Genomic DNA, 27,200 nt, shown 5'->3' with positions numbered 1-27,200 from the left:
CATGGTGACGGACAGACGAGTCAAATGATGACGGGGTAAATTAATATAATGATGAAAGCTATCAATCCATCAAGGTCATTCAGCTGCATCACACACAAGACTTAGATTGTTCCACAGGGACACTGTGTGTCATTTGTGTTTCTGTAGATTATCAGTTTGTTTAAAGCTACAGTTTAAAGTCTGTTTTCAAATAGGATGGTTCATTCAAACTGGTTCTGGTTGCTCAGTACCACTGTCCTACTGTGAGAACCTCCACTCCAGCCTCAAGGGTTAAGCAGCTTTTAAAAAGTTTTCTTCCTGCACAGTATTGAACGCCATTCATCGTCCTATAAAATCTGATCAGTTTTGCTGTCATCACTCAACAAAACCACACCCACAGCATGGTGCTGCTGTAGCACATTGTAAGAGTGGGATATGTCATAAATATCATCTAAAGTAAATTTGTATGACTAGAGCATCTTTTTCTCTGTTTTCCGTTTTAGCTTTCTCTTAATATAGACATTTTTTTTCTCTCCACTCTTCCAGCAATCCAACATTTGTTGCATGCACAGCTAATAGATGCTCTCTAAAAAATAAAATCTCCACCTCTGATGTGGACCTCTGTAGCTCCTCCAGGTCAGCTCTTGGCTACTTCTCACGTTAGTGCTAACCTTTCCTCAGTTTACGCGGAGCAGTCCTGTCTTTGGTATATGTGCAGTTTTATCTCCATTTGAGAAGGATGGATTAAAGGGTAGCTGTAAAATGTTCAAAGCCTGGATGTTGTTTTCTAACTTGGCTTTAAACTTGGTTCCTTGGCCTTCATGGTGCTTTGTTCCTTAATATACCTAAAAATTAACATTTAATTCCACACAGGTGTGGAGCTAACATACCTGGTGATTTCGAAATCTAATTATTTGAACTGCATTTGTCACATAGCAAATTTGAAAATGTTTCTGAATATTTTTGCGAGGCAGTCAGTGTTACGCTTGCAAGCTGGTGTAATTAATGACAAACATCCACATGATGGCAGCAAAATCCATGCAGCATTTTCGGTAGTGCTCACATAGTTTCCTCATCTTACTCCATATTTTGCTTAAAACTATAGCTGTGCTAATCCACTGTGGCTAGTATTCAATTTGAAGCATATCATTACTGGATGATGGAAATAACAGACTGATTAGTTGAAAGAGCTGTGGCTCCATTCATGCATAACATTTCCATCCTCCTCTGCCGCTGCAGCACCAATTCTGAGTCATTACGATCTGGACTGATGCCTGGCAGGACTAAACCAGAATGAATCTGAAAGCAGGCGCATCACACTGAGTCTGTTTTAAAGCGATTTTGATGCACCGATAGATTATCTATCGTTTGATCTCAAACCCGTGTGCCTCCGCCGTCGCTCTGAGTGAGCATCTCACCTTTGTGGTCGTTCTTCTGTGTGTCCATCCTGTCAAGGCTGTCAAGAAGCCCATCGATCTGTGTCTTTATCAGAGTCAGCTCTTTTTTAATCACCTGCAGCTCTTCCATCCCCACTGAAGGAAAGAGGGAGAGGGAGGTAAGCGACAATGGAATTACAGAACCTGAAGTACCTTTCAGCATTGGTTCAGGTCTAGCTGGTATTTAAAAAAAATAGCTGCAGCTTGGTTCAGCAATGATAATGTGTTTTAGAAGGAACAGTGCAGGTATTTGGTTAACACCTTACATCAGTATGTCTATGTTTCAGGGTATGTTTTCTCATATGGCCTATATAATATTTTAGTTTGCTCAGGTATTTTCAGGCATCAATCACAAACTTGAGTTGTGTGATTTTTTTTTTTTTACCATATTCCCTCATCCTTTCCTCCTTCATCACTAATCCCTTCATCCTTCACAGCGCTTCACTCATTCCACATTTTGTTACATTACAGCTTTATTACAACTTGTATTAATCATCTCTGCAACCAACTTCCTTAAAGTCTGCAGAAACGGCTGGCTCCTTTAAATCAGAAGTAAAATTTACTGAAGCCTCTCCAAAGATTTACACTTTTTTAACAATCAGCTGTTTTTGTATTTTATTTCATATTTGCATTTTATTGTTTTTGTTTATTTTTATATGATGTTTGCACACAGTTTTGTCATGTTTTCTTCATCTTTGGTCCTTAATTTATAAGAGTTGGAACCTAAAGCTGGCTTCTCTACCAAATGCCTCTGTTACAGCTACAAGGTAGTATTTTTCTTCCACACCGTTTTTGAAAAGCTTAAGTGAATCTGCCTCAGCCCATTCATATTACTCACACTTGGCTGTGTTTGAACTTGTGGAGTGGGCTCTTGAGCTCTTAGAGTGGGTTCTGTCTCGACTGCGTCTGTGCCCACTGGAGTAGGAGTAGGAGGTGGAGCGGGATCTCTTGGCCACACTTGGTCCTGAAGGGACAGGAGAGAGGGAGGCTGGCACACGCTGATAGTCACACGCCCTGCAAATTAAGCAGACAGACAGTTTTCAAAGTAACTTATATTTAATTGCGACTGTATGCGACAAGTTTTGTCTGTGTAGCACGTAAAGCTTTGTTACGGTTTAATCCAAGTGAGATGGAAGCGACACATTTAGCCACAGACAAGAGAAAATCTAACAGATTCTGAACTAAAACATTCATGAGATCAGGAGAAGAGACCATGCATCTTATTTCACTGTTCTCAAATTTTAAAATGATTTATTTTTAGAAAATTTTTGTGTATGTGTTCTGTGCACACATACACACAATTAAGATTATTATTTTATCAATACAAACAGGTTTCTTCTGACTGTCAGAGAGCCTAATGTTTTGGCACAACTCGCCTAAAGTCCCGACTTGATTTTGACAGAGAAAATGTGGCGAGAGCTAAAGATAAGGGTGATGGCATGGAGGCCTTCCAACCTCAAAGACTTGAATTTCATCACTACATGTGCAATAACCTAGTCAGTAAATATTAATAGGGTTTAATCTTGTTATGCCATAAACGATTTTCTATTGATTACTGAGAATGATGTGGTTTTAGACATGTCACTCTATAACAAGATGTAGGAAAATAAACAAATTAATAGTTTTTGTTATTTTTTCAAAACCTGCAGCTCTTTTTGAATTAATTTACTGTTTTTTTTAGAGATTCCTGTCTTGTTGCCTATCAAAAAAAAAAAAAAACCTGTTGCAGAAAAATAATTTTACATTTAAATTTACCACAGGTACCACAGCCTTTAGCCCAACTCTATATGTAATAAAGCTCAATAATTCCCATTTGTTCAGCAGGTAGAAAATCATTAATGGCCTAAACACTTCAATGATTTCATCAATATTCAACACAAAGTAAAATGCGATAACATTTGTTCTATTGTACTCAGCCAAAAGCAGCAGACTGTAGACATTGAAATAGATGAAATAAACTAGGTAAAATGAGACGGCAGCTATTAAAACAAATACGCATCTTTTTGCACCGTTCCTTTGTTTTTGTTTTATTTTGTCTCCAGAAGAGGCGAGTGAAAGTGTTTCCTCTGGCGCCGGCCTCCTCTCTGTGGACCGCTCCATGTCTCTATCTGTCACTGAATGTAATTGGTTCTGTCAGGGCCAATCAATAGCGCCCCGCCAGGCTGGTAGTGCTGCAGACAGCGGGTGTATCACAGTCAACCTCTATAGTGGTTACAGAAATGACACTTTGTGCATAGCTGTTTCTGTAGAGAGAGAAATATGGTGGCGATTTAAAGTAATAAACAAATAAAAAGAAAATACTCAGCACTCACTGACCCACTGAGTAGGTGAAACACAAGCCACGAGATCAAAGTTGACCGTTTAGAGCTTGGTCTGCACTCAGAGTAGTGCACCCTTGGTAAGGACAGACAGTAAAAAGCAGCTTAAAGTACTTATTTATTGCAGTAACATAGTCTCACACTGAAAAATGTTGTAAAAACCAGCAGAAAAATACACAACAGCAGCATTTTGTTTATAATTTATACTTCTTAAAGTTGATCAGAATGTCTAGGGACTTTTATTAATCCACATTTCCTGGGTATAAATACGATATGATATAGAGATAATTTTCTATAAACCACTAACCTGGACAAGTCTGGTCATTTACTCATCTCTCTATGATGTGACGAAGTTGGAGCCCAGCTGCATTTCAGACTTTAAATGTAATGGGCAGTAAAGATGCAAAATCAGTTCATCTTGAAATGTCTAAAACTCAAAAGTATTTAAAAATGAAAATTCGGTAAGGGTACAAATATTTTTTTCCACAGCACTTTGTGAATTCAATCTGGGTATTAATCAGAAGCAGTGAGCATCCAAAAAGAGAACTTAAATCATGATGGTGAAGTAGATTCGCTGATTGAGTTGTCATTGAATCACAGAGCTGTGAACTCATTTCTGTGTTTTGCTGTTTTCTGAGAAGCTGTAACCTTCTCAGAAGCTGTGACCAATGCACATAATGCATCGTTGTGCACCTCCAGAACACGTGGGTGAAGTGCATCAGGACACCATAACTGAGTGAGTTTACATGATTTGAGCACCAGGGAGTCTCGTTCTCAGGGAGCACCGGGAGAGACGGCAACCAAAGACTTATTGGAGTTTAAAGGCTTTCAGAGCGGTTTGCAGGGGGCAGATACACAACGTGATGTTACACTGGCTTTGAAGTGTCATCCCAGAGAAAGGAAGCTCAGACAATGAGAGAAAGCAGACGGGAGAGGATTACAGAAAAGTGTGTGGGCGTATGTGTGTGAGAGAGTGTTTGTCTCTGTGGATTAGACCGTGCATGTAAAGCAGCTTTGTCAGCTAGAGCTGTTATCAGTGTGCTGAAAGACACTTTACTTTTGTGTTTGAACAACAGGACAGTCCACCAAAAGACTAATTTCTCTCATCCTCACAAAGTGACGCTGTCAACAACAAACACTGAAACACAAATGCTCGCGTCATGCACGCGCACACGCACGCATAGACTTCACAGATTTAAACCTAGAGGGAAATGCATATAAAAATAAATATTACAATTTTTGCTATACACATTCCCACACACAAGCACACACACACACGCAGAGCTCTGTAGTGTTAACCAGTAGCACGGAAAATAATCAGGCACTGTGTTAGACACAAATTGAAAATCAGTGGCGAGTGTTCCCCCTAAACAGAAAGAAAATGCAAAAAGAGAAGAAAAGAGGAAAAAAAGACGACAGTGGAGCAAAATTGACATTAATTTAAGCAACTGATGAACAAACTTAGAAAAAAAGAGAACTGATAGAAAAAGATGCACATTAACTGTGTGTGTATGTGTATAAGTGTCCTTATGTACTGTGACCGTTTCCTGTTATTCAGATGTGCTGAGTGCAGCAGTTAGAGTTTGGGCCTGAGGGATGGAAGGCGCTCCCAGAGCAATTTTAGTAGATGACTGATTACATGGAGCCACTCACCCCCTTGTCCACCTGACTGCTGAGCTTACAGTGCAAACATTTTAACCGCTCAGCCACGAGGTTATGATACTTACTCAACAATAATGCTCACACAGTTTTACAGAGACATGTCTTTATGGTTGTCAACTTGTCCAGGCAGCGAGACAGAAGGAAAATCAAAAGGAAAAAAAAACTTCAATTTTTTTCCACTTCCGTTTTCTCTGATGTTCAGATCTGAACTGGTAGGAATATCATCACTTGTAGATTGATACTTATTTTTCTTCCTTGTTTATTCATTAACAAGATATGATAAACTATTATTACACCATTTAAATGTGTTGGATGTAAATGTCATTGAAAATTCTTAACTGATATAGAAAATGTGAATGTTAAACTACAAATGAACCATAATTGAACAAGAACACTAATTAAAGATCAGATTTAATAATATTTGATAATATTGATTTGTGAAAATTCCTGTATTTTTACAAAATTTCCTGTTCGACATTGTAAGGCATCATTTTATGTTTAAATCAAATTGATCTAAGAGAAGAGCCTTGTGGGATCCCTTAGGCAGGACAACTTGTTCCTTGTTAAACCTTTATATGTAAGACATGACAAAGATTGGGTATCTGATTTAATCTGGACTTTGAAAGGGCACTTCTGATAGGAATATGTTTATCTTAACAGCTATTAAACCCTTAGGTCTAATTTCATATTTTTAGCCCAGAAATTTAACTTCCTTCCACATTTTTGGTGTCTCTCCTCAATATAATACAAGTAGTACTCATGACTACTACTTGTAAATGGGCATGTTTAAGTGGAATAAATGTTTCTGCATCCACCCATTGGTTTACACCTTACAAATACCAAAATATAAAATCAAATGCTGAATAGGGTGATCTGTAAAGAACAACACACATCCCTGCAGTAGAGCATGAAAACATCTGAACAAAGCGGTTCTTAAAAATCTTCGAAACATTTGACTGTCATGGAGCCACCTTGTTGTTTTGTTAGGCAAGTGAAGCTGGGTCTTTTCCCTTTCAGTCAAATGTCTTTTTTATTAAAGCACACAGTGTTTTCATCCAATCCACAACCAGGAGTTGTGCTGACAGCGGGTTTGCAGCTGTCTCTATAAAGGGAAGGTCTGCAAATGTTTAATGCTTGATTGTGACTGCTAAGACGCAACACTGAACCGAGACAGAATGACGGACAGCCTGAACGCAGACAGAAATCAAGAGCGTAAAATCTCGTTGCTTTCTGGGACACACAGGCATGCAGTGAGGTGTGTGAGAGACCTGACTTTCTGACAGTACCTGTCGTAGTAATCCTCGTGGTAGCTGTCGTAGTCCAGATCAAACTCTGACCTGCAGAACAGGGAGAGATAAAGTCAGATCAGATGGTTGGATAAAATGCTTGCAAAACTTTGATGAGGCACTTTTGTTGCTGCTGTCATTGATTTCAGTTAAAGGCTGTAATTTGTTGAGAGTTTAGTGGGTAAATGTGAGTGTGAACACAGATTTTTTTTTGCTGCAGCCTCTTCATCTGGGAAAAAAAAAACAAAAAACACTGCGCTCATGGTCTCCAGCCAGCTGGAAGAAAACATTGGGTTTTCTTTTTCTGCTGCGGCATCCAGGTGGAAAATCCATAAAAATTGGATCGCGCTGCAACCGTATCACCCACTGAACACATCGATGTTTGAGCTCGGTGTGGTGAGTTACACGAACCATGAGCAAGAGAGAGACGGGAAGAACGAAAGGCAAATGAATGATGCGACAGTTAACTTATAAACGCTGGTATAGTTGATGCATATCTGTAAAAATAAATTTTTTTTTTTAAAAAGACTCAAGGAAGAGAGAACAGTGACACTAAGCTCCAGCGAGAGCACATTCTGGTGTGTCAGACCTCATCGTTCCTCCCAAATCCCTGCAATGAGTCTCTATTAATCCCTGCATGTGGCTCACTATCCCTCAGTCTGCTTCTCTGTCTCACTGACTCTGTCCTCATCATTATGTCCCTCTTTTTTTTAAAGCTGACTTCAGTCTCTGCATTAAACTATAAAACTGCCATTAAATACATGTTTAATAAAATCATCCTATGGTTTTAACATGTGGAATATTCATCTGTCTTTTGCATGCAAAGTGACTGACAGCAAACACAGAAGCTGATGCAGTGAAGGCGCCGTAAAGGACAGAGATTTCTCTACTGGTTTGTCATGAATCCAAAGTCATCTGAACACCCATGAGATCTAGGAAACATCTCCGACCATGGCTGTGCTGCATCGCAAGAAAAATCAAATAACTGACTCAAAAGATGGTTTATAGTGAGGATATATGACAAATAAAATGTCCAATGAAACGGCAAAAGTGGAAAATGTTTCATCCATCCATGAGTACTTTCAAAAACGGGATAAACACAAAGGAGCAGACAAAAGTCTGACATTTTATACATTGTTTGATTTTGTGCAGATTTTTACGGATCCCAGTAGCTTAAAAAGCAGGGCAGTTTTATGGCTACCCAGCAATATCAACCTATTCAAGTAGTTTTATTGTTATATAGTTTGTCTATCCATTGTCTACACTGGATTATCCTTTGTTGACAAATATAAGAAAATATTGATGAAAATGAAAATATTAGAGTATTTAAACTGTTAAACCTACATTCAGCTCACATTTTTGTTTGTTAGAACATGAAGAGCAATAAACTAAATTTAATGCTGAGGAATGCGCTGCATGTTGTTATTTTTGTAACAACATGCAGCGTTAATATAACAGAAAAATCTATTTCTGTTATATTAACAGAAATAGATTTTTGAAAACTTCTCTCATGTCTTTCCTACTGAATAAACAATCTGTTTATCAATTTTAGGGTGATCCTACTAGTGAGTCCACTCGTTTTCAGCCTCTCATATAAATGGAGGGCGGTAAAGTGAGCACTTTACATTATTAAAGTCACAAAAGTGTTCAAAAGAAATGAGAAAACAGCAAAGGGGAAACTCTCAACCAATTTGTGTAATTGTGTGAATCTGAACTCTAGACTCATTTTTGGATCAGATCGTAATCACATTTTCTCACTCTGTTCTCACTGTCTCATGCCAACTAGTTTGCTGAGCTCAGGGGACAGAAAACCTCCAAATAATTTACAACAAGAGCTCATTTACCAATTTCAAGGCGGCCTTTTTGTTGTCCCATTTCATACAGAAATGGTCCCTGCGTTGTTATAGCTCTCTCTGTCAAGCTACATGAAACATCTTTGTCTTCCATTTGAGGATTCAATATTATGAAGGCATTTCTGGCCTTTTACATCTTGTTCCTGTAAAAAAAAAAAATCCATGTGGGAGAGGAATAGAGCACAGAGACAAGCTGCAAATCCTCAGCTTCTCAACTAGGCTGACCTTTGTCTTTCTGAGTGGATTCAGAAAATAACAGTCATTCAACAAAATCCTCACTGAAGGGGAACCGAACCGCTGCTCGGTTTCTGTTCAGTGCTTTTGCTTTGTGGATTTCTATCTTGGGATCGAGTGTTTGCTGGACAAACTGTCATTTGGTGAATAATCTCTTTGGGAAAAAAAATAACGCCAAATAGTAATAACTTTTTTGTGATGTTCTACTTGTAACGGTCTCAGTTCGACTGTTGTACTCTAATCAGCAGTTTGCTGGCAGAACTACAAATTATTACTAACAGAACTTAAAAGTGCACAAAATACGTCTTTAGTTTAATTAAATGATTGTTTAATGTGGGATTAAGCAGGTCCTGTGACCTGATCCTCTCACAGCAGCATAGATTAGGTCACTATTGTAATAAATCAATTTATTGCTTGTCCCTTTGTAGCAGGCACTCTTGAAAATGAATCTAACCAGGATGCCAATGTTACATGTCTACTAATGATGTGAAAACAGTGAATGCACCATATATAACAACGCGATCATCTTCAATGCAAGCCATGTGAAAAAGAAGATTGAAAGTCGACTATTTTGAGAATAAATGAGATGCTTAAAATGACCAATTTTATTTATGAAGAACTTTAAAAGAACCACAGTAGAAACAATGGCTGCATGTAACTATACACCATAAACATACGAAACTAAAACATATGAATATGACGTAAGATGATGAAACATTAAACACAAATAAAACAAACAAATTTTCACTGTTAAAGGAATGAAAATGGGTTTCAAGACCGGTTTCAAAAGCAGGCAGTGAATATAGCTCACTGCTGTGGAGGGGTAATTTATTCCACTGCTGAGGAGTTGCACTGGTGAAGGCCCTATCTGTCCAAACTTCCTCCTAAACCTTGTACCTGCAGGAGGTGAATACTTTGCAAGAGCATTCAGACCTTCCAAAAAAAAAAAAAAAAGCAAAATGAGCTCTAAAATTAACAGGCAAACTGGGGTAATGTGTTTACAGTGAATTTGAAGAAGCCTCTGACTGAAGACACTTTGCTTTTTTATGACAGTCTCATAAAGAGGATGCTCAGGGTTGTCCACAATTTTTGTGATTTTCACCACCATCCAGATATTCCATATTAGTGGTCAGAACAGAACCATTTGATAAACTTATAAAAGCAGGACTTTAAAACCGGTCTAAGTTTAAAAACATACAAATTGTCAACATTTGGTTTGATAGTCCAAACGTGGACTCACTGGGACCACTTGGTCCAAACACCATCACCTCTGTTTTCATTTCATAAAACTTTAAGAACTTCAGGACCAGTTAAGCTTAAATATCATAAAGCTTTTGCAATGAAAGCACCATCCTTACATAACAGCTAATTGTTTGCTCAGCGGACAGACCAATATTTAGTGTGATAGATTTAACTGTGCATAATATCATAAACAAATATTTAATTCTTCATTGTTTGTAATGATGGCTGGGTATTGTCGCTGAGTTGGAGTAATGGCACGTTGTCAGAGTTTTCACTTGATTTAGTGGAGATAAATCTTCCACAGGTAAGTACAGCCCCTTTAAACAACAATCACATGCAGAGAAAGCAGCCAAGCGCCTCGGCCAGCAGAGAGAGAGAACAGCAGCAGATGGACAGCGGGGTCACTAAAGGCTAATTAATTTCTTTTCATAATTTCTCAAGTGCCAAAGCAATCCATTAGACGTGCTTGGCAATAAATCATCTCGGCCGCAGCGTGCCTCTGTGTGTGTTTTGTGCACACCAGTAAAACGGCAAGTTGCTTTCGTGAACAGGACATCTCAGAGATTCCTTCCAGCACGCAGAATTCAACTAAGGCAAGAAAACATCAGTATTTTACAGATTCAATGGGGGGAAAAAAATCCCTAGAAGGTGTTTGAAATGAAGTATTGACATGTTCAAATGGTTTAAAACTTGACAGATGCATTAAAAATGTAGGTGACAGAAAATCAATGACTCACATTTTTCTTTTTTTTCTCTCATTGATTTTTTGGACACAGCGACATCTTTGCTGACAAATAATCATTCATTCTTTTATATTATATTAAGGTTTTGTCCGATTATAAGATTGTTTGTACTATTTTTGATGGTTTAAGTGATATTTAGAATCGAATGGATATTTAAAAGTCATAATATTCCAACAGACAAAGAAAATCATTTCAATAATAGGAGATTAGCTCTTCAAATTGTGTGTTTGTTTTAAAGTCTCAAACCGCAAAGTCAAACTCAAGACCCACAGGCCAAATCTCAAGGCTTTAGAGGACCACAAAATAGATACATTTTTATTTTTTATTATACCATGTTATATTAGTGTTCAATATAATTTCATTAGAAGGACTCATCAGTTTGTTAATAGATAGTTTTATTAATTCATTTTCTCACAATCAGCCCTTTGAGGAGATGCATGATAATGACGTGGCCCTAAACCATAATTAGTTTGACACCCAAATAAACGCAAAATTAAAATATATGCCTATTGAAAACCCTATTGGTATTTTTAAAAATCTATGGATATTGAATCATTTTTCAATAGTTCATAATGATGGTGGCGACTGGACCAAGATAAGGCAGAATGCCCAGTGGCTTCAGATGAAAGGTCAGGCTAAGGTAAATGATTTTTATTTCTGTCTTTTTTTTATAATACTTAAAAAGAAGACGCTTATGCTGAAATACAAATAAATAAATTTCCCAACCCTCCCCATCAGGACATTCACGTGATTACAACAGGATAACAACAGCATCAGCTCTACAGGAGATGTAGCACAGAGTGGCAATCTCAAAAATTAAACCCAAAATGGACTTGCTATGCGCCGATCATCTTTTGAGATGGTAAGTCAGAAATACTGCATATTCATTACTGCATGTTAGAAATAAATCTTACACTGACTAATGTGTTTTGATAAAGGTCAACATTAAATAACAGGAAATGTGTTATATTGTTATATTTTGCTGTTTTCACTATGGTTTGTGCTTGGTAGGTCTAACTGCAGAAATCCTTGAGAAAGACATTGCTCTTGCACTGTTTATAAGGTTTCAGCACTTGTACCTGATGGCAATGTCTAACATTACACATATTTACATATCTTACCTATCTTTTGCAATCTAAATATGCACTACACAGTGTTGGGAAATATATTGACTGAAATCCCTCCTAACCTGCTGGAATCGGTAGACGAAGTTACAAAAAACGTTCCTACACTGATTTAGTATGAGAGTAACAGCAGGAGATGGACAATTTATTTGCATTTTTTAAATAAATTGTTCACTTTTCTCTTTGTTAGCATATAATTAAGTGCCCAAAGTCACTTAATTATAGAAAAGAAATTGAGAAAAAGTTGATTCTCTTTTTGTTTCGCCAAGTTTGAAAAGATCTCACTCCATCAGAGGTTAATATTTTCCAGAGAATAATGCCCAACTCTGAACTTCAGATAAGAAGTAACAAAACATCTTTATCCCTATGCTCCTCCAGCTTACACTTCAAACCACTGTGTTTTTGCTCAAACTATGTGGTGCCGGCTGTTCTTTTTTGTGTTTGAAAAAATACAGAGGACACAGTAAACCAACATTGACCTTGGACTAGAAATAACACACCAGAAACATTTTCTTACTCAAATCATCAACTCTAATTGGGATTAATGCTACACTCACAGAGAACAGGACGGTAATGCAAAGTTTAGTCTAAAATCATAATCTCTGCCTCTTCTGTCTCAAACGCTGAACTGAAAGGCCAATTTGCATTCTTCCTTTATGTAATAAGTCACACGATAGCTTTGGGAATGTTTAACATTTGGCAAACATAATAAGCCAACAGGATCAAGTTGCAGTGTGAGTGATGAAAATGTGTAGAAAAGTAAACCAATAGAGTGATTTTGGTTTCAAGTGAGGAACAGAGTGAATAACTGAAACAACACAAAATTATTCCGATTCTTATTCTTCAGGTTTTCTCTTGATCAATTCCTGTTGAAACCTAAGCTGCGACTTTTTGAGCCTGACATTATTATTTATGATCTTATACAGATTTTATTGGCTATGTCACCTCCTCACCTTCATGTTTAACAAAGCTGATTGGTGCTGATCCGCTGATTTGGAGAGTTTTTGGCGGAGGTTTAGAGAATTTTGTCCTTCATTCAAATGATCCTCGTCTCGCTGGAAGCCTCCTCTCAGACCAGACAGCTGATGAGCCGTTGAGGAGGTTTTGGTGTAAGAAGCTAATAGGTTGCAGCTGCAAAGTATCAACGAGTTTTGTCACAATAATGATGTTCTTTATATGAACAATTATTTAGGAGCTCAAGAAAACACTGATTCCTTTGAAAATGAGCCTATTCATTTAAGAAGGCTGCTCTAATAGCTGCGCTAAGGATTCATTTGGATTAAATCGTGGAGTCCAGGCAGGCAGGCAGACAGTCTCTGCAGATAGATGGTCAAAATTAAGAAGTGAATATCACTTCACATTCTACCTTTGTGACAACAAAATGTTTGTATGCTTAGTTCTCATCATCAATCCTGACATCAATCCCCAGTATCTGGTAAGGTCCAGTGGACATGAGTTAAAAATGTGCCTCCCATAATGCATCGCTACTTGTTGCCTGCTTTCCGAGGCTGTGGTGGATGCTGAATCTAGTTACCGCGGCTCCTAAAGCACAGTGGTTTACATAATGTGGATGAGCAAAATCTCAGTTATATAAAAATGTATGGAAAGCATAATGCAGCACAACAATCAAGAAAGAACACAACCCACACCTACACAGAGAAACTGAAAACAGCATGAGCAGAGAGGAAAATGAGATTATGTCTGAAAACTATGCAAAGCCATTTTCCCCCTTGGCTTTAAAAGAAATTAGAAGAAAACTGGGAGTGTTGGTGGACTGACAATTAGTGGAGAGACGTAAAGAGAAAGAAGAGAGACTGTTGGATTTTGACCATGATCAAAATGAGAGCAGAGAGGCTTTGATGAGGGAGGAGAGGAAGATGAAGAGAGAGCTGGTAGCTTGTTTGCCCTCTCAGACACTCTCTAAGGACAGACTCTGAGCTAATCTCTGTCCGCTTCTGCTTTCATTTAATCACTGTCACTATTTGTCTCTCTGCTCCACTCACACTCACAGTATATTTCTCTTAACTGCTCTTGTTTCTTGTAAAAATATATGAGTCTACTTGCACGGCAAACTGCCCTTTAAACACACTTATATGCAATGTAACATGGATTACAGCCATTTGTGCAGCTTTAATATTTCATTTGTCTTGATTGTTCAGCAATACTGAATCTCTGAAAATGCATGCAGTATATGAAATACTTTTTATTGATTTTTTTGTACCTTTTAATGAAAATCTGTAATGCTTGTTCTGTTAGAAGTTATAATGACAAGCGAAAACAACTTGCTATATCTTCCACATGGATCCATTTTGCAGTGGTTGGGGCTTGTTGTGACCTTGTTTGTTGTACATTTGAGGCATAATATAATTTTCATTGCTATTCAAGGGATAATTTATTATAGTTACATTAGCAAAGATAGATGTAACCAATGTCTTAGAAACTGGTGGATTTTAAGTGTATGATATATATGTTTAGCTTTTTACACATTTGTACTTCTGTCAGTTTTGGTCCTCCGTAGAGACCAAAGTGTTGTTGAGTATTTGAATTGTCCAGTCAAAGACAAAACCTAAATCCAACTTAGAATAAGCCTTGAAAGTTGCTATTCACAGACTGTTAGCTGATCAGTGGAGATGTGTCCTCTGGAGTCATAAATCAATCCTCTGAGTCTGACTCTCCAATGGACATGTCAGCTAGGACCTGTTGCCAGGACAGCATCTCCTAGCTAAGTTCATTGTGCTAAGTGGATTATTATGGTGTGGCACTGTTCTTAAGGTTTTGGGTTCAGCCCCGGGGTTTTTTTTCCACTGAAAGGATTTTGCTGATTAATCAGCACAAGCAACACTCCTAACTTTGTACGAACAGTTTGTTGAATCTCCCTTCCAGTTTCAACATGACTGTACAACAGTTCATAAGCATAGTTCATCAAAATACGGAAGAGTATCTGCTGAGGAAGTGCTTCACTGGCTTATACAGTCTGGATCTCAACCAGAGAGAACAACTTTGGGATGAATTTAAGTAGAAACTACAAGTCACATTTTTCTCATCCAACAGCAGCGTCTGACCTCACAAATGCTCTTCTGGGAGAATAGTCAAAAACTCACAGACACAGGTCCAAACAGATGCAAGAGGTGGTTCAACATCATATTTGACCTAATGGGTTAGCAATGGAATGTCACTCAAGTTTAAGTGTGTGTGGAGCAAATATTTTTTCAATATGATTTCAACCAAAACATTTGGAATAAACTGAAAAAGCTTTGGACTGCAGCTGAACAGAATCTACAGTTGCAAATGGTTTGATTGCCATAGGAATGGATATTTTCACTTTTCTACATAGATGACTAGGTAAGTTAAATTGCTATACAGATATAATTAGCTAAACCTATGACATTGTATTACATAACAATATGTACCTTTTATACTACCAAAAATCTCTTACCTATATTACTACAATAAATATATGCACTAACACATAAGTACCTACAGAAATAGACATGGTTTCAGCCGAACAACTTTGATATTTCCAAGGAAACAACTTAAACATGCGGTGATTACACACTTTGCTGCTTCAATCAATGACACATATTGCAGTAGCCAATCAATAATCTGGTTCTACATATCTATTACTGCTTGGTCCACTGGCCTGCAGAGTAATGGCAAGCCCAGGAGCTCATAATTTAATTCCCAACAGGCATCAAGGTTAAATTACAACCTTGGAAAAATGTATTCACTCTGAGTAATGGCAGCAGGTTGGTAAAGGCTGTGAGACTGCACTCAGTCGTCCTCTCTTTACTAAACAGCTGACAGTCCTTCGGGTCTGATTGCAGAGTCACAATCGGAAAGAGGCACATTAGAGATTAGTTCATTGATAGAGAGGAGCTGCGGAGTGCTGCAGCAGCAGGAAGGCACCGAGCAGACCCCAGAAGGATGGCAAAGGCGGCGCATAAAAGACAGAACATTGCCGATAACAGAGAGGATGCAGGTTTTTTCCCCCTGACATCTCCTATCACATCTATGCAGATGACATCCAGCTATATGCATCTTTTAAACCGCACCAGCTGGATAGGCTTTCCACCCTCGTCCGATGTTTATCTCGGATCAGTGACTCGCTCCCCAGCAAATTTCTGGTTTTAAGTTTCAACAAGGCACAGACCTTACCTCTCCTGGCCACCCACTTAATATAATCAATCAGATTGTTACTTCTTTTAGGTGGTAATCAAGTCCCATATAAAACATGTAGGAGTTACAGTTACACTTTCCATCTATGTAATCTCTTCCTCTCTACCAGATTCAAATCAGACGATAGCAGGGAGCGGCTTTTTGTTTATGGTGTTAAAACCGTTTCCTCTTAGAATAGCCTCATTTTTCTGCATTCAGTCGTAAATGAGTAGAAAAATACCGTATTTTCCGCACTATAAGGCGCACCGGATTAAAAGGCGCACCTTCAATGAATAGCCTATTTTAAAACTTTTTTCATAAATAAGGCGCACCGCATCATAAGGCGCATAGAATAGACGCTTCAGTTTGGGTTGCCGATTTGTACTCTTATTATTACACATCCACATTTGTAAAGAAGTGGTCCCCGAGTACTTTATATAGTAGGCTGCCCCAGTCGTTGTTTCACTCATGGTGTTGGTGTTGCGATATTGTGCCCAACTGCTTTCTGGGTAACACAGACCAACCAACACGCTGCCGCCGCAGTCTCTGTCTCTCTTTCCCCACCCCTCCCCCTTGGCTTTAAATGTATTATCAAACTTTATTTAAAAAACCAGCGTTCTGACAACTATCCCAGCATGCACCGCGCACTTCTTCTTCTACGGGGGAAAATGAAGTCGGCGGTTGCTTACCGTAGTTGCTAGACCTGTTGTGGCTCAATATTGGTCCATATATAAGGCGCACCGGATTATAAGGCGCACTGTCGGCTTTTGAGGAAATTGAAGGTTTTTAGGTGCGCCTTATAGTGCGGAAAATAGGGTAGATTCTTCTGCATGACTTAGGACCGTCAGCACAAAATAAATTATGTAACAAAATGTGCAAGCGGTGCATCTTTTTATTATTTCTCCACTTTGAAAACAGCTCTTTAATTAAAGCCAGTCTCTGTGCATGTTGTATTTCTGTTTGAGATGGCCATCGTGCACCAACCAAGAAACTGTGAATTTACTGGTTCACCAAAAGCAGTGGATATGAAGAGGAGAAGTAATTGAAATTTCACAGATCACGATTTCTGATGCCATTTAACAGCATTACACCATGAGATGATAAGTTACAGTCAACGTGGCTCAGTCTGCACCCTTGGAGAGTGCGAGGCGCCCAGACGTTCTCTAACAGGGTCCCCGTCACAACGCAGCTAAGCTGCCAAGTTAAAAGGTTACTGGAGGCAGCCGGGAATAAATAATCCTCCCAGTCTTCAAAGTTCTTGCAAGTCCTTGTGTCATTGTCATGTCCTGAACTACTCTATTGTCCTGAAATTAGTGAAGTATTAAAAGCTAAAAGTAATTTTGGCTCAGCTGTGTGAAGGGCAAAGCAGCACAGTTATACTAATTCAGTCATTTCCATTCACCTTAACATAAAGTAAAATAGAAAAAGAGGAATAGCCAAGAGCAAAATGTGATTTTTGTCTTGAATAAAATTAGGAAATTAGAAGAGAAGGTGAGTGCTTAGAGACATCCAGTGCAAACAACATGCTGCCATTCAGAAATGTTCTCAGGAGAACCATTCTTGGTTTTCAGCTTTGATTGACAGAACTGACATTTGTTGAGTCAACTTCCGACTGGAGTCTGCAGTCCTCACTGGACAAAACTTTAACCTCAGCTAACATCAAGCCCTGCTCTGTCAATACGGTCTGTGTGTCTTAGTCATTCCTGTTAAGACGAAGAGATCAGCATAGTCAAATATCTGTCAAGTCTAAGACTTTAGAAAAAGGAACCATCCAGTTAAAATAAGTTATAAGGATAATGGAGTAATGTAAGACTAATGAAGCATGATAAAATAAAGAAGCAGCATAAAATTGTTCATACACTTTACCTTTTAAAGATTCCATTTTAATAAAATTGCTGTGGGTGGTTTTGGTCTGAAGTAATATAAACACAGAGATGTAAAAAGTTAGAGATCTTTTTTCCTTCTTTTAGGAAATTGAGAACATTCGATGCTGCAGTTTTTCATTCATTGCTTTAATATAAACTGCTGCAAATTTTCAGGGTAATAAATCAATGGGTAGTTCCAAATGATGACACAATTGATTCCACACACCTTTTAAAATTGATTAACTGCTTGTATTTCTCAAGCTTTTTATTTTTTCAGATGATCCATAGCCCAACACTTTTGTTCTTTTATACGTCAACAATATTTTATAGATTTTTTTTTAGAGGCTTCATTGTTTCACGCCTTAACAGCATATTGGTATTGCAGTACAATCTCAGTTCAATCCTATTGTTCTACACCCAATAGAACGCCTCTTTATTATTTATTATTCTTCCATCACCGTTAATGCGGCTCGTACCGCTGCGTGCCCACCCACAAAAGTGGTATCAAATCGTGCGGCTCGAGGCCGGCATTATTGCTATTATTTTTATTGGGGATCGGAGTTAAAATGATTACATAAATTAATAAAAACGAAAAAATTTGAGATTTTGTGTCTCACAGAATCAGTAATCTTTCTCTATGAAACACACACACAGGACTGTTTATGGCTGACTCAAAAACCCTTTTTAAATCCCCCTCACAGGCATAAATATCGCCCTATTGGTCTGAAAGTTGGTCATAACATAGATACACATGCATGCTCATGTACAATGTTTACAAAAATTTGCTAGGGCTTATGCTTTTTGTCAGGGTCCTTCAGACTGACGCCTGGTGTCTCCCAAGTATAGAAACTGTGTCTGAAGAGGATTTTCCCGCTCTTTGGCTCTCACAGCTGCAGGGGATTAATTACCATAGCAACAGAACAGTCTGGAACTGCAGCTCCCCAGGACTGCACTGTAGGGTTTACTGGTATTTACAACTCTTGTGTTTTCAGCATTATACTACTGATTCAAGACTATAACCATTACACATATGTCCCCCATGTTAAAATCTGACATAAATAAGAATAAATAGTTGATTAAAAGTCTATGGACAGAAAATAACGTCGCTGCTCCTTTAAGGACCAGCGGCACAGACGCAGCGCCTGCGATGCTACAGATCACAACCTGACAGAGGAGCAGAAGAGGATTCGTAGGAAAAGAGCGGTGATGCTCAGCAAGGCAGGTCATTAGCATTTGTACAAAAGTTAGCATTTCACTGTCTATGACTAGTGCACTAGCACTTTTACCTAAGTTAGCTTTTACCTATTTTCTCATTAAATTAGACATGTTTAGTATACTGAATACAGTAGTAAAATTAAAACAACATGGTCGTGTTGCTCCACATGCTACTGCCAGCATATTGGCTAATTTTAGCTTATGCATCAATTCTAACATAATGAATGGTACAACTACAGTTTATTAAACATGCTTCTGCCTCTCCACAGGTTATTGACTACGTTGCAGCTTTCTTTAGCATTAATGCTAATTTTTAACATCATAGCGCTGCGTCAAAGCCGACGGGCACACTTTGGCATGCCCCTTTAAAATTTCTGCAGGAATTTTCTAGTTTAAACTGATATTTTTATGCATGCTGTACACTCCTCTTGGCTTTTTCTGTTAGAAAATGACTGCCATGTTGTCTTCAAACAGAGTGAATTGGAACCTATAGGGTAAGTGGTAGAAAGTAGATAATATATTGAGTCATTTTGAACAGTAAGAGACGATTTTATGTGTCTTCAGAACATTTTCTGGTAGAAATATTGAACTATTTTTAGTGGTTTCCTGGCTGGAGTCTAAACCGAAATTATATGTTAATTTTAAAAGACAAACATTAACTGCAAACAAAAAAATTACTGATTTAAAATCAGGCTACAGAACATATGTTTCTCTAATCCTTGCTAAAGAAGATAAGCACTGATGCTAAAAATAATTCATGCAGTAAGTTCATAAGGGAGGAAGACAGCAAGCTCCCTGTTTTGAACTGCCTGATTCACACTGACAATACGTCTCACCAGTGAAGTCTACAGAAAACCCAAACATTTGACCCAGTACTTTTTTCTAAAATCTTACCACCCACTGGAACATAAACTGTCCATCATTACAGCTCTGCAGAAATGAGCCAAACAGGTCCTCACAAGGAACATAATCACATCAAGAAAGCCCTTCAAACCCGTGAATATCATAAATTAAGCCATCCAGGATTTCAAGAAAATGCTAAACACAGTCCACTGAAAGATAAAAGAACACCATCATCACGTATTTTGATAGAGTACCCGAGAAACTAGGCAAGATACTTACACCAAGCATAATATTGCAGTGAATCTTAAACCTAAAAGCACTCTGAGACAGAAACTGGTTGATACCGAGTATAAAACACACAAACTCGAGCTCAGAAGTGTTTATGCAGTCCAGTGCAGCGACGATTGTTTAGAGGATTGGAGAAACCAAACAGCAGCTACACAAATGAATGGTCCAATGCAGGAGAGCAAAGTCATCGGATCAGGAATCAGCCATTCATTTACATATCCAACGTTCATTTGAGAACAGCAGCATGCACGTTTTGGACAGGGAAGATAGGTGATTTAGTGAGAGAATCACCTGTCATAAAAGTCGATAATATATTGAATCATTTTGAATAGAAATCACCTAAGTTAAAGACAAAAACCTTCACTAAATGGAAGAAGAGGCCTCAGATTTCATCTTTCTAACATCTACTCTGCAGCTCTGACTCGTCTCCACAGGAGATTTTTTTTTGCCATTTACACCTTGGGACATGTGACCACCATCTAAAAAAAGCCAGAGTTTCATCTAATAAAACCACTTTTTTTCTTTTATCTTTGTAATACGCCTTCAGAACTGTAGATTAACAGTCCACTTGTGTTTAATAGGACTGTTGCACTGGTGTAGACTATATTAATAGGTAAAGAATTTGCGTGTTGGATCCATTTTTCTTTCTGATTTGGGTGCAGTAACTATGTTGCTTAGAACCTGGTCTCAGTACAATATTAACCCTGTCAGAAATACAGCAACCCCAGAATTACAGACATAATTGTTAATCCAAAATGCTGATGCCTTTTTTTCTGCTTCCAACATATGAAATGGAAGTACTGATCGCTTGTTTTACATACCCCACACCTTGACAGGCACTTTTTTTTTAAAGTGAGGTAATCACTATTATTAAACTCAGCTATCACTGTTTTCACTTTTGTTTTGACAAATGCATCAGCAGTTATTCTGCTGTAATAGCATTGTTAACTAGAAGGAATGATGGAGCCCCCTTGCACCCAGTGACAAAATTTTTATATACTCAGATGCTCATTTTAACTCCGCCCTCCATCCTCCTGCTAACCCCCATTACCTCTCTGTGCTGACAGACAACTTTTGCAGTCCAAGCCACAGAAAAGTCTCTACTGCTGCCTCCCAAATGCTGACATACTCAAACACACCGCTCCCGTCCCCTTCCTCTGCCCTCCCCGAGTCGCTCACTGCTTTTTATTGCCTCTCCCTGGCCCCCGTTCTATCTTTATGTCGCTCAGCAGCTTGCTGTGCCGTTAAAATGACCTCTGTTAGTTTGTCGTGTGCTTCGGTCCCTGGTTGCGCTCTGTAAAGTCACTTTCAGCATCATTCTGGTGACCTGGGCAGTCATCGAAAGAGAGAGACAGCACTGCAGGGTTCACACTCCCTCAGGAGCAAAATGGACACACTTAGAATTGGACAGTAATGAAAGCACTTTTTTTTAATTATTATTTTATTTTAGCAATTACGCACTAAGAAATATGTGAAATGCACATTTCAAAAGATGCAAAAATGTGCAGACATGTGTATTTAATAAAATTTAAATCTGACTGTAAGATCAGTTTGAATGTTTCTGTATATTAATCGGATTTGTTTGTTTTTTGAAAGATCCTAACAAAACCGCTGTAAAATACTACCAACCAGATTTGTTGCCTGGGAGCAAAATGGTTTAAAAAAGAAGAAAGGGTTTGAATTTTTTTTTTGCACCCTGTTGTAAACTACAGTACCTTGACTCAATTTTTCTAAGTTTGAGACTCCACTGAAAGTCACTTTGGGACAGCTGTTTATAAGTGTTGTTATTTTTACTGAGCCTGAAGTGGCAAGTTGCTCCCCTAAGCTGACTGAGTGTCTAAATGCAGGCTGGTATTGATCGTCCTTCCTCGGGCCTTTCACACAGCCTCACTGAGGACACATTAAATGCGTTATAAGTCATTAAGCGCTCCGGGCCTTGAATTTCACCCGTCTGGCTTAAAAATATATCGACATATTATGCTCGGACAAAGTTTGTATTTTTCCAGGCGCCCTGTAGGTGTGTAAGAGCACCGGCCTCTCTGCGCACCTCGCCCTCTCCTTACTGTGCTGAACACTGGGGAGCATGTGTCAGCGCACGGCTGGGCTGGGAACACGCAGAGACATTGAGTCTGTGTGTGTGTGTGTGTATAGGGAACAGGATCGTCCTCTTTCTGCCCCGGGGGGCTCAGAGCCCATTTCCTGTTGTGCGGTGTGATAAGTTTCCCTGTCAGATCCTCACAGCACCACTATATTTCTGATAAGCTCCACTGCTAGTTTTCCCGACCTCTGGCACAGAGATCAATTTGAGATTGATTCCGAATGCCCTGCTGGGCCGAGCTGGAAGATCAATTTGAGATGGATTGTTCACGCCAGGGGGGCAATGACACGCAGTGCAGTGCTCACTAGCTTTCCCTCCCTCGCTTTCTTCACCCCTCACGCTCCGTGGCTGCTGTTATTTCTATTCCATCTGCATTTTTCTCTCCTCTTTGCTGCTCTTTCGTTCAATTGTTTCACACTTGTCCTTCACTGTTCCTTTGGGTTGCACCCTGCCTGTCACTAACCTTTCCACATTAATCCTCATTTATGCCTCCTGCACTCTGTTTTCCGCCTGCTTCCCTCACTTTTGTCCTGGCAGCTGAGGGTAAGGAGTGAGGATGGTGATGACTTCATTAGCAGACGGACAAACCTGCACAGATAAGTCTGCACATGGCTGGGTGATGCTTTGAGCTTCAGCAGTGGTTGGGATGGAGGATGTTGGAAAACTTTTAATACCCAGAGAGTTTTTTCAACTATGTCACATAAACTTCAGTGCAACCTACAATATTTAAAACTAACCTAGAAAAAAAAAAGTCAACCTGTGTATAATTTAATTTCAGTATAAGTATAAATCTGTGAAGATTTCATTTGTTTGTTAGAGAACAAACAGCAGCACCAAAAAGACCAAACAACACATCCAGGCAGGTTCCAGGAAAAGCTGTGGAAGAGTTCAAAGACGGCTTGGATTAAAAAGCTTTAAACATCACATGGGGCATTGTCCGATCCATCATCTGGAAACTAAAGGATTATCCCACAACTGAAAACCTGCCAAAAAACTGCTGTCCACATAAACTGATGGGCCTGGAAAGAAGACCTTTATTCAGGGAAGCAGCCAAGCCATGGTATCTCTGGAGGAGCTGCAAAGCCCCACTGGAAGGGAGAGTTAACGGGGCATTTGTTCTCCACAAGCCGGGCCGTTATGGAGGGTAAAAAAGGAGAAAAAGAAAAGAAAAAGAAAGCCATAAGAAGTCATGTTCCCATACATAAGGTCAGTTAAACATGCGCTCTGGAGGAATGAGATAAAAATTAAACACTGTGTGTCATCTTGAGAAAATCACCCCCATAATGCACCATGGTGATGGCAGCATCATGCTGTGGGGATGCATTCTTCCACAAAGATAAGGAAGACACTCAGAGTTGGTCGGGAACAGACAGAGCTAAACACACTGCAGTCCTGGGAGAAAACCTTAAGAGTTTCCAAAAAAATATGTGACTGTGGTGGTTCACCTTCCTCACCAACATGCAATCAGAACAGAATTCAAATAAAAAAATATTCATGCAGTGAAATAGCAATTAGAGACCAGATCTGGAGAATCTGTGGTAAAACCTGAAAACTGTGGTTCCAGGTTTATCCAACCTGACTGAAGTTGCAGCTCTAATTGCATTAAAGTGTGGTTCTACAAAGGATTCACTCGGTGGGCTAAATACAACTGTAAGTCAAATTCTTATGTTTAAAATCTTTTTTAAAAAAACGCGTGGCCTTTTACTTTCATTTTACAGTAATGTGCTAAATTATGTTAGTATGTCTTGTATGAAAAACATGGGAGTTTGTTGTCGTAGCGTAATAAAATATCTCATAATTTGTATTTTTTGCTCTGCAATTTATCTTCCCGTAACATCCTGTCTGCAGCCAGGATGTTCTGCCCACCGTCTCCTCCTCTCTCTTGTTTCCCACCGTCTCAGAGGCTTTGTCTGTGGCCCTGAAACTATCTGATGCACTTTCCTTCCTCCTCTGCGGGGATTGACCTTTTCCCCAGCAGTACATCCACCTCAGTCTGCACTGACCTTTACCTACAGTACGGCTCCAGTCACCTCTTAGGAATGGACTGCAAACAGCACATTGTCTGTGTATCCATGCAGAGAGAAAGCTGTCAGGGGACAGAGAGGGAGGCTGGACAGCAAAGTGAAAATGGCAGTTAGACTGTAAAATTGATGTTAAAGTGGAAAGGGGAGTGAACAGCAGGCTTTGGTGCATAGTTAGTGGGCTGTTTTTGGCCACAGCGTAAGTGAAAACTGCCACCACGGTGGCACGCTTTGCCAGTGACGGTCTGTCACCCAGACTGTCAGTTAGTCATGCAGCTATGCACACATAATAAGAGTGACACGAGAGCAGAAGCTTTAGAGATGAAAATGCTGAACTCTTGATTGATTAGGCATTATCCAGGATGGATAGATGGTTTGGAGAGGCTATCTAAATCAAATCAATCAAATCCTTCTTACTGTAAGAGGCAAGAGGTATTGTGCCACTTTTGCAAAAAAAATTTCCACTACAAACCTCCCATATGAATAATGCTTTCATATGTTTCTGCCGTCATTTTGTCAGATTAATTGTTTGACTACTGCATCTGAGTGCTTCCTTTTGCTTTTCTGGATTACACAAGTTTGTAACTGATAGTGCAGATGGGTACAACCCAGATTATCAGACAGAGAAAATATCAGAGTAACCAACTAAAAGATCAGTCAACACTCAGTTGCAGGAGTAATAAAACAGTCCAGAATACCACGAATCAGAGTTGTAGTGTCACCTTCCTCCACCGATCTGCCAAACAGCATGCTTTGTGTAAAGTCTAGCATGGAAACTGAAGGGTAAATCATTCATTTTGTCCAAGAGCTAATCAGTGTGACTGTAGCTGTTAATTGTGAAAGACACAGACGGCATCTGTCTAAGGATTGTACTTGGGAACAATCCTTGTACACTTAAGCATAAAGCATCATAAAGCTGGAATATATATATACAATGTCATAGTTACAGTGGGTCTACTGTCCAAACATTAAAGCATGTTTGACAAATATGATTTTAAACTACATCATTGCTCATAAAAAATTTAATGTGTCCTAATGAGAGAAAGCACATTGCAACAGTCCTCCAAGCATTACTAGGATGAACAAGGTAAATAAATGGTAATAAAAACAATAGGCTCTCTGCTGACACCTTGAAGATATTTACAAAAAACATCAAGAGAACACAACTTTTGAAACAATAGTTGAGAAATTTCTTGAACAATCATGTGTCCCACTATGACAGGAAATGGGTTTGCCGCTAATGGTGCAATATGAAATTGGCACTTAAGTCAAAACTTGAGTATTTGTTGATGATACCCATGTCATTTAGAGATTTTAGCAGCTGATAGAACTTCTCACTGAATTAGTCTCTCATTTTGAAACCCAAAATAAGAGGCTTTATGTCTAAATGTTAAAATCAAGACATTAACATTTAAAGTAAATGCTAACAATAGTTGGGGAAGAGATTAAGGTACAATCGCATCTGTTGTTTTGCTGCTGTTTTGACTGCCAGTCCAGGTGATGGGAGCAATCTGCATCTAGTTTTACATGAGATTGAAATTTTTTTTGTTTTTTTACAGCTGTTTTGCTTTTTGTTTTCCTCTGCACAAAATAGACCACCAGCTTTCAGCCAGAGTTATTTTTTGTGTAATCTCTGAATGAAGTAAAACACTCTAGTCTTTGAGAAAATATTTTTACCAACATTGTGGTTGGGTTTATTACCAGTCACAATGTTATAATGGCAACATGATACAATTCAGAATCATTTGGCTTTTAAGTGAAACTGCACTTACCGTTAGTGTATAGTGCTGTTATATGGTTTTCCACTCCTACGTTACATTTGAGCTGCAATGCTGGCTTGTTTGTGTCAAATCTGAGTGGAGTTATTGTCAGCCACAATATTTATAGTCATACTGAAAGCACTAATATATATGTCTCTTAGATAAAGAACTCTCTGTATAACAGATTTTTTCTTTTAGCTAGCCATTGTGCAAGCATAAGAAGACATGAAAGCTATTCTCAAAGTGAAATTAAATGGGAAGACGTCAATCACTGTAAAGTCATAAAGCTGTTTGATGTTCTGCCTTTTGTTTTTCATCTGTACAAAACATACCTAAGCTATTTGTGAAAGACATTTTGTCAATCATAACAGGATACCAACTCTTGCATTCTGCAAGGAAAATAAGGTCATGAAGTCTATTATGTCTCCATTCAGGGAGGCAACAGAATCCCAAATAAATCCATCTCCTTGACATTCCTTGACATTATGAACAACTTGCTCAATGTTACCACTGAAAGAATTCACACTATTGGTAACGCTTTTTTTTTTTCTTTCAACTTCTACCAGTTGTCTGTTTTTTGTAATTTCAAGAATTGAATTAATTTTAATCTGACTCCTACTTTGTTGTAATTGCAAAACTGATAATGTTATTAATGATCATTATTGATAGGTTCAGATTTATTTCAAACATGATGACACAGATTCACAATATCAAGTCACGTCTTCGTATGTTACATTTCCTTTCTCCATATTTGATAAGCAGTAGATAGAATTGCAAACTTATATATTCCTGTCCGGTTATAATGTCAGCTGCTACTGAAATGTTAAGAAAATGTACAATTTTAAAATAATATCTAAATCTTTCAAAACAAAAAATAAATAACACATGATTATGTTGATGTGTTAATAAAATGTTGCATGATAAACCTCTGAACTGAAATGAAAGTAGATGGGATTTAGTTTGACTAGCAAGAGTCAAACTAAAGGAAGGAATTTGATCATAAAAGCCAATGAACTTCAGCTTTGCCCCTTGGTTTCCCACAGCATGAGGCGCATTTACAGATGTCAGCCAACGGCGC

General features: G+C 38.6%; 1 protein-coding gene across 1 annotated transcript in view; it reads right to left on the bottom strand.

Annotated features, from left to right (window-relative positions):
- Window positions 1–27,200, bottom strand: part of LOC103462566 (heterogeneous nuclear ribonucleoprotein C-like) — a 42,493-nt gene that overhangs the window by 2,135 nt on the left and 13,158 nt on the right. The window contains exons 3-5 of the mRNA XM_017304159.2: window positions 6,682–6,732; window positions 2,254–2,429; window positions 1,398–1,511 (exon numbers count right to left, since the gene is read on the bottom strand). Of these exons, the coding sequence (XP_017159648.1) occupies window positions 1,398–1,511; window positions 2,254–2,429; window positions 6,682–6,732 (341 nt within the window). The remainder of the gene's footprint in view (window positions 1–1,397; window positions 1,512–2,253; window positions 2,430–6,681; window positions 6,733–27,200) is intronic.

Source organism: Poecilia reticulata, chromosome 3, assembly GCF_904066995.2.
Source record: "Poecilia reticulata chromosome 3, P_reticulata-male-v2, whole genome shotgun sequence".
Classification (NCBI taxonomy): domain Eukaryota; kingdom Metazoa; phylum Chordata; class Actinopteri; order Cyprinodontiformes; family Poeciliidae; genus Poecilia; species Poecilia reticulata.
This window is presented reverse-complemented; position numbering and strand designations above follow the sequence as displayed.